A 12,640-nucleotide genomic window follows, 5' to 3' on the forward strand; every position below is an offset into this window, starting at 1 on the left:
TTTTCCTTAATGTGTTTGTGAATTTTTTTCTCCTCCCCATTTTTAATCATGTTAGATTTTTTTTCTTTTTTTTTTCCCCTGCTTTTTTTGTAAAGCAGGTTCACGGTAGTCACACTTGTGGAACACACCCACAAGAGACCAGTTGCCTTTTTTGACATGGGTTTTTTTTTTTTTTAAGCCTTTTAATGCTATAAGGCATAGGGAAAGAAAGAACAAAGCCTTTCCCTTTGCTCATATGCAGCTCCCTTGCCTTCCTGTAGTGGATACGCTTGCTAAAAAGGCACAGCTTTGCAGTTTCTGGCTGGATTTCCTTCAGGTGAGTTTCTCCTTGCTCCTGCCTGTAACTCTTAGCAGCCTTCTCCAGCAGCTAAATCCCAGTCCCACTTTGCTTCCCCTTCCTACACTTACTATGATAGGCCTGTAGTATCAGCAATGTCCAGGACTTCTTTGAGGCCAAGGTAGCCTCCGCTACCATTAGTTCAAGTTTTCATTTATCCGTGTCCTTTTTGTATCGATCACCCGGTCTCTTTAAAATCTCCATCTTCCAAACTTGTTAAGCTCCTGCTCAGCTCTGCTTCTGCCTTTAATGTAATGCCACAGACTTGGGAAACCTGGTTGGTGTATTGCCTAAGACATAGCAAGTAGTTAGTAAGTATCACCCAAGGGGGAAGGGAGAGCCATAGAAAAATAAAGTAACATGTTCACTGCACCCATTCTCATATAGCCCTCTCTTTTTGTAAAGGCTAAAAGCAGGACAGGGAAGGAACTTGGTACCTTTAACCAAGCCCTCACATGGAGCGCACCAGCAACAAGTGCAAAAAGCAACTCCCCCAGAAGGCTCTTGGAGCATGCTGCTCTCCATACTGACTTCAAGGCCAGGTTAGTGCCGATAAGACTGCAGCAGTTAGGACAGGGAGTTACAGAGGAAAGTAAAATATAGTGTTTTACTATCTACAAATCAAGGTGCCAGGTGCAAATTACTGCTACACCCAGAAGCAGCTGACACATATTAGCAGGGTATATAGAGCAGGACCTGTGAAGCCCAGCTCTGCTTTACATTCTCCCACTGAGCAACCTCTTGAGTGATCACAGGAGCAGGGAGGCAGCCAGATATAGACACTGCACTACTAGTCTGCCTGCAGCAGAGCTGGCTTCGTAGCCCTGCTGAAGGCACAGATCCCAGTAACCTTAGAAGCAGAAATCCCTCCCAGGTAATTAAAAGAAATTTAAAATCCCAGTTAAGAAAAGGAGAGTTATATAAGAGACTGAACCAGCATGATCAAGTGCTTAAGTACTCCACCTCTGCAGAGAAACCTTTGTAAGGATGCAAGAGCAAGGACGTAACATTCCTCCAGCTCAGAGGTCCCTCACACCTCAACAAAATTAATACAGATACAGAGCTTCAATGCTCATCATAAGCACGGGCTTGCAGCATGAGCTGCAGGGTGACAGCAGGTCTCCCACCAACTCCAGGGAGTTCCACCAACCATAGAAACAGACAAGCTTGAATTTCTAGCCAATTTTCCGATCTGAAATAAATGCACTCAGTAATTACCACTGGAGTTTATTTCTCTTCGTAACTGTGCAGTTTTTAAAATTCTACAGTAATGATGAAGTCATAGGCTACTATGTTCTTTAAGTATGGAAACAGTTTCCAAAAAACAAAGACCATGCGCTACAAGTGAGGAACAGGCCATTGACTCTTCAGCTGGAATATACAGACATTTTCAATAAATACTGATCACTTTAACACTTAAATGGAATGACATGTTCAGATTTCTACACAGTCCACTATGAAAACAGCATGGTAAGTTACATAAAAGCTTCAACTTTAAGGAGCTTTGCTTTTTTTGTTAAATTAATTGTTAGAAAAGAGAAATGCAAGACTATTTGAAATTAAGTGTCACCTGGACAACTTCCCCCCCATTGTTGGTAAGCTCCTGTTATCAAGATAATTCCATCAGAGCTGGCAGTTAAGTTAAAAGATATATAAAAGAATCCCACACACCAGTTTCAGGAGTTGTTACAGTCAAATAGCTTCATGAATTTGGAATGGGTTTTCAAAAACTGTATCTTGACATTTATTGCTTTTACTTATAAACCTGAAATCCAGTTTATTCCTTTGAAGAGTGTCAGAAGTACAGAGTCAGTGAGATGCATGTTTTACTTATATCTTTGCATTCTGGTTAAGAAGAAAGAAAAAAAGATGACCCACACTCAAGAACACACATACACCTCCATCTACAAAACAGCCTGTACAGACTAAAGCAGAACAAGGTAAGTCCTTAAGTAGCAGTATTTAAAAACACCAATAAGGTAGAAACCTAGCTCAGCCAATGTATCTGAAAACCTTTTTCCTCCCATGCTGGCCATTTATTTATCTGGTATGCGAGGAAGTCTGGCTCTCCTGCAGGGAGGAGCAGTTTCTACAGATCAAGATTTTGGAGAGAACAAAGGTGCATTTTACTGGAACTGACAGAGGCGCTGTGCCGTATATATTCTTCATGCTTAGATCTATTTAGACTGTTTCCCAGCTGCTAAAGGAGGAATGTGAGGTGAGGATAGGAACCCATATTCATTGCAATTATTGCACAGTTTTACCGCTTGCCCGTTAAGCTGTCAACGTGGTCTCAATACAGACTGCTCAAGGTGAGGGATTTGGAGGATGCAAGTGACACCTGCTTCTGATACATTCCGGCTCACCTTGAACATTGTCAGCCTGAAGGTGCTACCCAGCATAAACTGGCTAAACTGCCACCTTGTAGAACTGAGATGAAAAGGGTGTTACTTTTAATAGACAAATTTGCTACAAGACAGTTTGAGAGAGACTGCATTCCATAGGTTTCCATCTCTTCCTCTTCTACCCCCCCAGAAGAAGAGACAAGCAAACACGGTTAAGTTAGTATGTATTTGTGTAAACACCAGAACACTTTGCTCTACAATAGAAAAAAGTTGTTGCTCTTATATTCTTAAAGGAGCCCTGAAGATATTGGAATACCTGTATCCTGCAACTATTAATCTGTACCACGTGCATTTCCTGTTTTGTACACAAACTGCAAGCAAGCTTGAACAATAGTAAATAGCAAGTACACTCCTGCAACAGGTAGAAATGCCATGTTGCAGCTGCTTACTCCTTCACTTTAGATATGTAGTCGGCCAGTTTGTTGATACTATCCTCTTGCTGTTCTAGAGCATCCAGTATGATGCCCATCGGGGTCTTCTTCAAGCCTATTCCTTCCATCTTGTTCTCCAGCTTGTTCTTTATGTTCCGGAGCCTCAGAGAAGCGTGGACAAACATCACTGCATGACAGAGACACACTTATTAATTGTTAATGCCCAAGGAATGCACAGGTCTTGCAGCATTCATCTTAGGACACACTCCAAATCCATGACATTACTGGAAGAAGATGAAGCCTTGATGACCACTTAAGTAATCACAGGTACCCATTTAATAACATTTAAGATTGCTTGTGCTGTTTTGTGTGTCCCCTTCCCCCCAGTTTTGTTTTGGGATCGTTTAAATAGAGATAGTAAAAACAACAGCCAATTTAGACTCTGCAGACTTATTTGAGAACGCTCAAGTCAGAGCTGAGAAAGCTCTAGCCCCGCAGAGAAGAGCAAAAATACTTACAGAGAAGAGGAAGCGTGATCCCAAACATGAACACCATGACATCTCCCAGATAGGAGATCAAGAAGTAGCTAGACAGCATGATGACCACCACAAATGTGGTTGGGTACTGCTTCTTCAGCCTGCGGAGTATATCCTTGTTGTGCGATACCCACACGAACCCCATGAACACCAGCACCACCACAGTACCGCCAATAAGCATATTCAGAGGACTCAGAAATCTGGAGAGAAGAGGAAAGAAAAGAAGAAAGAATCCTGTTTCAGAGCCTTTATTACTTGTGTCCGTATAGTAAACATCTAGCTCACTGGTAATTTGTAACTAGGGAGGTAAGACATTAGGAAGGCAGTAGTCAGTTGTTGCTGTCAAGACCTTTATCAACCTCTGATTTTTTTTAGGCAGAAGCTAAATAAACAAGTCCAACTGAACAAGCAACCCTTAGCAGGGAATTTAGATAATCTTTATGTTCTCTTCCTGAGCTGCGCTCAGGATAATGAGAGCTTCTGCAGCACCTCATCAATAGAAGCACTTACTACCAGGACCTCTCCTACCTGTGCAATCAACACATTCATTTGATACCAGACCCAGAGTTAGAAAAACCTGAGAGCAGATGGAGACAAAAACCCGTTGCGCAACGGAGGGATCTTTTTCCTACACGTGGCCAAAACCAGGCTCGGATGAACTATATTTTTCATATTATCTTGTCTAGGTTTGGAAAATGGAAAAGGTAGGGGAACACTGAGTAAAGGGAGTTACTTCGCTCTTATTTCTGAATAAACCTTCTTATTGGTTTATGCCCAAACAAAGTAATTTTATGAACCTGCAGAAGGAGCTTACTACCATCAGCACAAGAGATGGAAGATCAGTCCCAAGCATGCCTGAGTGTCAGAAGGAACTGGAATATGGGATAAAGGTCTTGCAGGATGAAGAGCCAGGCCTGGCAAGGGTGTCACTGCTGAGGTTTGTGTTCTATTATTGTTATCAGAGTTACCAAGCAAACCAAGCCACCAAGTGGATCAGCTTTGGACTATAAACAGCAAGGCCCTTTTTTTGGACCAGGGCAAGAATGTTGCCTGCCCAAACCACTTTCCCAAATATTCAGAGCTTGTTTAGAGTCAAGCTTCCAGCAATGACTTTGCTCAGCTTGTTTCTGTACTCGCACAAAGTCCAGGCTCTATTATATTTCACTTACATAGTAATAAGTTGTGTGATTCCATGTGCATTCTGATTTACTTCCTTGCATGTGTACTGATCTAGTTACACAGCAGCTGAGGGCTCTGAGTTGCTACAACTATGACAGCAGCACAGCACTGCCCCAATAAAGCCAGATGTAGTCAAGATTTCTTCTTGGAGACTTATTGTTCCAAAGCTAACAGGCCCAATGACTCACCACGCCACCCCACTGCTGAGGAGGATGCTATGGTTTGTGGTCTGTGCTTCATATCCTGCAAAGGCAGAAGAGATCTGTTGCTGGACTGGTACGCCAACACTTTACCTGCAGTGCCAGAGAGCATTTTCCTAGAGAAGGAAGAACCCCCAAGAATTATTTCAGAGCAGAGACTGGCTCTTGATTCTTTAAGTCAGTTGTGCCAACAGGAGACAGGACAACTGGATGGAAAGAGATTAAAATTCAGACTAGTTCCCCACCTGCTTCTGCTACTCATGCTGAAAAGCCGACAGGGCTTTTTGGAAGTGGTGATAGGGCAGACTTGCTTGTTGTATTTGAGTCACTCCCTGTAGCCAGCCAGATTATTTTTAGCTCTGAATTGTCAATCTTAAATTTCCAGGCTGGAAAAAAGTGAACAGCATTGCTCCGGAAAGAAATTAGTTTCATCTGTGCTCCTTTGCAGTAGGAGAGGGAGGGTGACTCATGACTGGACCACACTAGCGCCTGGTTTATATACGTACTACTGGACATATGAGATTCGTGAAGTCAAAGTCATTTCCACATCACAGCTAGCTTAGAGCAGAAATGGCCAAATTTACTTGGACAACTCACAGCAAGCAATTTTTTTTCCCAAAAATCTACAGACAAGGTAACCCTGGAAGCAACAAAGGGCTAGGCAGAACTCCACTCTACATTTTCCACGTGTCTGGTAAATACTGCCAAAGCTTTGTGTTCCCTACCCTTCCCTCTACTTTCATTACCACCTCAGAAACTGGTGGTGAAGAGCAATCCCTCCATATTTATAAGGGAAAAAACAAAGACTTCTCTGCTCTACGCTTCTTTCTGGTATTACACAGGTTCTGTGTAACTGACTGGCTGTAAGGCATGTGAAGAAAAAAAAAGCATTCAAAAGATCCCACTTTCCTGGGGAAAGTTATTTGAATTACATATTTTCTGAAGTGGGCCGCATTCCAATGCGTAAAAGGGAACAGTGAACATAAGTATCAAATGAAGTCATTCAGAGCCACATGAAAACAGATGGCGATAGCAGTTGCCACTAAAAACTGGTATTCAAATTATCAGCCATGTGTCCAGAGACTTCAATACTGTTGATTACAGTACTGGATAGGGTGTCATATACCAAGCTCCCCTTTATTGCTTGACTCTCCCACAGCGTAATTCACAGCATTATCTAACATTCTCCTAGAAATTCATCTACAGAAACTTCTTCTCCAGCAATGGCATTTTTCAGGAAGGCAGAGCTCCGTTATCCAGCTTTGCACAGATCAGCTGGCACACTGCTCTTGATAACACAATAGCTAAAGACTAAAAAGGAAAAAACATGGACATGTTATTTTAGAACACCAGTGTCTGGGGAAAAGAGCTATGAAACAGCCCTTGAAGTCACCTTATAGTGGAACCACCAACACTGATATTGGCCTTATTTATATACAGATTAGAATACAATATGCCAAATTCATGCTCAGGCAAGAGGGCTAGAAGTCTTTCAAAGCTGCAGAGACAAGGTAAGTGATCAGCCATTACATATGTTACAAGATACTTTCTAAATATAATTCCCTTTAGCAGGGATTTATGAGCCCTCTCTTATACCTGAAACTGTAATGCATGGAACTATTAGCATGGCAATGGTGTGGTAACTTGAGTTTACACTGCTCAGATGACTTAGAGGAAGAAAAACTCCTTTGGGGTTGGAGAAGAAAAGCACTAACTTTCATAACCCTGAAAGGAGTCAGTATGGCAGGAGTACAGAGTGTCTGGGGGTGCTAACAGCTCAGAGCACCCTAGCTGGATGATCTGCACTGCTCTCTGTGGTGGACAAGGTACAACCCTGGTAGGATGCTGTGACCTCCAGTACAGCTGGGACAAACTGGCAAGGAAAAGCTGTCACGTACATTCAGTTCCAGCAATGTTGCAGGGTGACTTGCAATTACACTCCTGCTGCCCCTCAGAGACCTTCAGCATCTGCTTCGATATGAAGTAAAGAGACGGGAAAAATAAATAAAATAGCAGAAACATCCTGCTTGGCTTCAGGCTGCAGGGACACAGACATTGTCCTGTGCCAGTAGCACTGTGGGACACTTTGTATTTGTAGAAATAGTACCATGAGACAGCAGAGATGCTGCAGCTGGCAGTGCTGTTGTGTGGGAAGCAGTACTGGTAGTGAAGCAGCTACCTCTGGCCAGCAAAATCTGTTTGTTTGTGTTTTTTTTTTAATTGGATTTATATTTCTAGACTCTGCCCTCCGTGCATCACAAGATAGGTTAGATTTCCCATATAGGTGCAGCAAAGGCCAAAGAGCTCTGCTTTCAGTGACATACCACATCACCTCTTGACAGGTTATTTCATATCTGCACACTTGTGCGCAGCCTTATAGCGGGAGAGGCGAGCAGTTGCTCAGAGAATATACAGCTATAGCACAGGCGAAAAAAAGAGCTAGGCAAGATGCATTCTTCATGCAAGACAAGAAGCCTCCAGCAGCATGAGCCGAGAAACAGGATGGGCCACATAAAAAGCAGAAGCAAGCTAGCTCCATCCTTAAATCATCTCCATTTTAGATGACTGTGTCAGGGTGATTATTCAGCAGTTGCTGTCACATCTGTTTCTTTTGCATGGGACCAGGCCAGCCTGAACAAAGGCACTGAGTAAGAGACTTCCAGACATTGAGAACAACATCTTTTTATTCTGAGTAACTCCATTAAGCTATTACATCACATAAGCATGAAAATTCCCTTTTAGAAGGCCTTTTGCTCCCTAGTGTTCCAAATAATGGGCAGGTTATAGCACTTAAATGCTTCCTTTCTCATTTGTATTACACAACTTCATCTTTAAAGTCTGCCTCCTCTCTCCCCGTACTTTTAATGAGGTTATATAGCTGTAACTAGAGGTAGCATATAAAACTATATATGGTGTGTTGGCCCAGGTGATAACCCTCAGCATGCAAAGATTGAGCAATGCTGCTCCTTACATTGCTTTGAGAACAGCAGACAGATTCCTTTCTGCAGAACTGCCAGATTTTTATGAAGTTATGCACTAATATTTTTATTAGGCTACATATGTTTTAAAGTGATGTGTTTTGCTTACTCAATCTTTCATTAGGCATTAGAGAAACTAAGCATTTTGCTGCTCTGGAGTCTTTGTTTTGGTAAGGGAACCACAACAAGCATGTCAGCTAAGACAGTGGTCTGGGGGAGAAATCTACACACGCTTGTAGATTGCTTGGGATTGTGCAGATGGACAGTAGATGCTTTAAGGAAGAAGTGGCAAAGGAAAGAGACATCGAACCTCAGGCTGCAGGGAAGACATGATGCCAGAAGAGAACAAAGACTCTTAAATGCAGCATACCAAAATCCAACACCTTTTAATACTGTCAGATTTAGAAACTAATTTTTAGCAAGTCCATGGCAACAAAAACCTAGAAGAAATTACACCAATTTAAGTAGTTAAGTTCGAACTGCAGAACAGAGAAGCCTTCTCGGAGCAGGTGAAACACAAACAAATTCCACTTATTAACCAGACTGATTGATTGAGGGAGAGTTGCAAGCTGTTGTGGGAGGCACTAATTTTAATAAGTATCTGTATCGCACTCACCATGACAGGGCCCTGGCTCAGGGTAAGAGGCAGTCTACTTCCTAAACAACTGGGAGAAAGGGCACAATTTGATCAGTTAAGATCAGCTTGGGTTTTTATCAGCAGTCTACTGCTACAGAGTTGTAGGGAAAAAAAACCCAACAAACTAGCACACTAGTCCAGATTAGTTCTTAAATGAATTTGCAGGGCAGGGAGGGTGGGTGGAAGAGACAAGGCTGGTATCATCAGCCTGTATCAGTAGAGTGACACTAATTCAGTAGTTGTACTTGCTTGTTCACTGATTTATCGTTTTCCACCTAGTCCTGTAGGCTGAAAGTAAAATCTACATTATTGCAAAGAACAGAACATCATTTACACGTAACAGTAGCTATCAGAGAAGGCAAATGGGGGGAGAGAGGCAGGGAAACAATACAGCAGAGACCATTTACAGGTCTTTTCCAGCCTAAATGATTCTATGATTACAATTCCACTACACTCATGGTAAGGTTATCCTGTACCTTGCAGGGAGATGGTAAAAAGCTGGAGAGGTCACCTTTGTTGTTAGGAGAGGCAGTAAACTGAAGCCGTGGCAATAAGCACTGTACTTTCAGTATCAGGAAGGCTCTAGGCTACAGTTTCCACGTCAGCCCAGCACCACCACAGCTACCAAGTACTACAATAGCTGAAAATAGCATCTCTGCATTATGAGTCTGCCTATATAATTAGATGGTTTAAGAACAGGTAGAGTTGGTCATGGGCTAAGTTTAGCTTTGATCACAGGAAGACCACTCCATTAGCAGTTCCAATAATCCTGTCCTTAGGCCTGTATACAGCACTGGCATTCCTAAAAAGCCATGATTCATCATTTATTGCTCAGGGATTCCCGCCCATTACAGAATGAAGTGCAAGACAACAACTTAGTCATCAATTTAAATTTATCAGGAGAACTTTCTTTACCTTTATCCCAAAGCTACAGTCTGGCCAAGTGAAAAAGCTTTTTAATAAGAAACAGTTTTTCTTTATGCAAGCATTATCCTGTTTCCTTTAAAGTTGTTCTCCTATCCTCTTTTAATTCAGTGTTAGAAGAATCAGATTCATCAAATACCAAAGGCTCCAAGATACACACAAAAAATATTCAAGATCAAGATCCCACTCCAGGTGCTCCTCATCCTTAAGTTTTCAAATCAGAGGGCTACTGTTCAATATTAAGATATTAGAATTGCAGTTCTGATATTAAAGTCTATCTCCTGTGGCTTTCTTCCTCCTCCCACCCCAGCAATACAGCGGGAAATAAGCAGGAGGTAAATCACCCTTGATCTGAAGAAAAGGGATCAGAGTTCAAAAGGAGGAAGGAATTTAGAAGACTGAGTAAAAGCTGCTGCCATCCCAGTTTTCCAGAGATATCAGACCTGTTTACATTTTTTTCCCCACCTTCTTGGGGAGAAGAGCTGTCCCTCTGCTTCCAGGGCCACTGTGATTTACCTGCTTATTGAGAGCTGGCTACAGCATTGCACTGCTCAACATGCGTAGAGGAACATAGAAGTTTAGAACAAGGTGGTATAAGATCAGCAAGACCATGGAAGTCTCATTCTACCAGTCTAGTAGTCTATTGAACTGACTGCAACATATCCCCACCAAAATTAAGAAGAAAGCCTATGCCAAACCTTTAACCATCACGGGCACCAAGAAGAAGCAGCAGGGTTCTCAGCCCCTCCTTTCAGAGCATAGGCCAAAACTCTGCAACCCAGAGAATCTTCACCAACTTAGATCCTGGCTCAACAGCTGCAGAAGCCCTAACAAGATGGAGACTGCTTAACAAAAAAACAAAAACAAAAACAAAAAAAGGGGGAGGGGGGGATTTAGGCAAAGAATGTTAAGCCTCTGCATCACACAAGATAAGATACACTTCAGCCAAAACCACTCTGGTCTAGTGGCTGGGCAATTCTCCAGTTTAAGTATTTGCACATTGTTGTGAAGAATGGAGTATTCCAGTTTCCATATTAAAAGCTTAATCATCAGCCTCTGCTGCATGTCCTGCTTAAGAGCATTCTGACCAAAGACCCTAGAGCAACACTTGAAGAAGAGTCACATAAGCTCTGACTCAAGAGATGATTATAAGGTTATTTCCGAATTCTCTTCAGGAAAGGTGGGCCTGACAGAACATCATACCAGCAGATGGTCCTGCCTCGAAGGTTTCTGTCCTGACCACCAAAACGGGGACCTTATTCGTTTTACATTAAGGGTTTTCCAGTATGAGGTAGCTCAGAAATACTAAAGGCTTGCTCTGTTCCCTGGACATAAGCTTAGAACTGTACTAGCAAGCAGAATTTTTTTTATATACAAAGGAGAGCTTATCTCGGCTTGAGCAGTGCCACTGGGCAGATTTAGCGAGGAAGCGCAGATCACTGCGCAGGATGCAGCCGAGTTCGCCGGCGCGCAGCGACATCCCGCACGCAACCCCGTGGCTGCCTCCGGCCCGGCGCTCGGAGCCCCGCCACAAGCCCCTCTCCCCTGGGAAAAAGGGCTGGGTGGGCAGCCCGTGGAAGAGGAAAGTAAGAGGGATCCTCAGATCTGTTAGGCCCCCGCCAATAAATAAATAACCCCTAAATCCTGCTCAACACTCCTAACCTAACCCCCCCCCCCCCCGAAGAGAGGCTATAACCAGGCCTTAATTTTTTAAGTATTATCATCAGCGACACCACGTCACTCAGAGGTTTAAGGAGAGGCAGAGGAATGGAAAGGCATCCCCCCCACCCGGGGCCGGGCCGGACCCTGTCCCGGGGCTCCGGGCGAGGAGCGGCGCTGCCGTCCTGGGAAGGGGCGCCATCCTCGGGGAAGGGGAGGGAAGCCACCCCCGGAGCCCACCGAGCCCCCACGGCGCCCACCGAGCCCCACCCGGCCCACGGGAGAGCGATGCCCACGCACTGACCCCACGATAGAGACGACGGCGGCGGCCACCATCAGGTAGTTGGTCTGGTAGTAGAGCAGGTTGCTGACCACCCGGTTGTTCCATTTCGAGATGTCCTTGAAGTCGGGCCGGGCGAAACGATCCGAACCGGGGAAGAAATCGTCCCAGGCCCGCAGCGGTGCCACCTGCACCTCCATGGCCGCCGCCCCGCCACCGCCGCCGCCGCGCAGGCCTAAGAGAGGCGCGGCACCGCCCCGGGGCGGCCCGGCCCCGCCGCCACCCGGCCCCGGCCGCTGCCCGTCGCGGGGAGGCAGCGCACAGCGGCGGGCGAGCGAGGGGCGGCACAAGCGGCGAGTGTGCGTCCCCCCGCAGGGCCGGGAATGGCGGCGGGCGGGGGCGCAGCGCGGCTGCTGTCAGCGGTCGCTCGGTGTTCGTTGTTTCTCCAGCAAAAGATGACGCACATTTAATATTGACATGGCGAATCCAGTTCGTGTTGTCTGTGAAACGGGGAGTCGGGGGCTGAGCGTGGGGGGGGCCATGGAGTGGCTGCCCCGGCCAAGGTGGCGCCGAGGGGATGTGGAGCCATGGCGGGGACACCCTGTAGTGGGGCTTCGGAGGGGAGGGCCGGTGCCAGCAGCCACTGAGGTCCAAACCCCAGCAGTCCGTGTGAGAATGGTTTCAGTGCTTCCACGCTTCACTTGTGCGGCTGGAGCACAGGCTGTCCGTGCCCGTTCTGCACGACGCCATGCCATATGCCGGGCACCAAAGCCCGACCCAAAATGGAGGCCAGCGGCCAGCCGGGCGTGGTGGCAAACCCGAAGGCTGGCGGCTGCTTCTCCCGACTCCATCAGTGAGGGGTTTGGATCCCTGAAGTTGAGGAGCCTGAGGCCTGAAGCACGACCCTCGACACCCCGCTCGCCTGCTTCCCGCCCTGTGCTGGGACGCCCGGTCCCCGCATGAGCTTGGGCTAGGGAGAGCTCCTGCGCGTGGAAGGCCCGGCCCGGCCTCCGCCCACGACGGGCGGACAAGGCAAAACCCCTTCGAAACCACGAGCAGCCACCAGCCTGAGGCTACCGCCGCCGCCGCCGCGTTTTGTCCCGATTCCCCCGAAGGTGTTAAAGTGCCGCCACC

The 12,640-nt window shown here is 45.7% G+C and overlaps 1 protein-coding gene across 1 annotated transcript; it reads right to left on the reverse strand.

Moving 5' to 3' along the window:
• Window positions 1-1,548: 1,548 nt before the first annotated feature.
• Window positions 1,549-11,870, reverse strand: ARL6IP5 (ADP ribosylation factor like GTPase 6 interacting protein 5). The gene is made up of 3 exons (XM_064453493.1): window positions 11,531-11,870; window positions 3,632-3,849; window positions 1,549-3,300 (listed from the first exon to the last, which is right to left on the reverse strand). The coding sequence occupies exons 1-3, from the start codon at window positions 11,704-11,706 to the stop codon at window positions 3,128-3,130; spliced, it is 567 nt and encodes a 188-aa protein (XP_064309563.1). The 5' UTR covers window positions 11,707-11,870; the 3' UTR covers window positions 1,549-3,127.
• Between the last annotated feature and the right edge of the window lie 770 nt (window positions 11,871-12,640).

Source organism: Phalacrocorax carbo, chromosome 6 (assembly GCF_963921805.1).
Source record: "Phalacrocorax carbo chromosome 6, bPhaCar2.1, whole genome shotgun sequence".
Lineage (NCBI taxonomy): Eukaryota > Metazoa > Chordata > Aves > Suliformes > Phalacrocoracidae > Phalacrocorax > Phalacrocorax carbo.

What these genes read in the sequence shown, in the direction of transcription:
- ARL6IP5 (XM_064453493.1), bottom strand. Translation starts at nt 11,706, where the DNA reads ATGGAGGTGCAGGTGGCACCGCTGCGGGCCTGGGACGATTTCTTCCCC. An exon ending in GCCGTCGTCTCTATCGTGGG is followed by an intron (nt 3,850 to 11,530) that starts GTCAGTGCGTGG and finishes TCTTCTCTCCAG; the next exon opens with ATTTCTGAGTCCTCTGAATA. An exon ending in GATCACGCTTCCTCTTCTCT is followed by an intron (nt 3,301 to 3,631) that starts GTAAGTATTTTT and finishes TCTGTCATGCAG; the next exon opens with TGATGTTTGTCCACGCTTCT.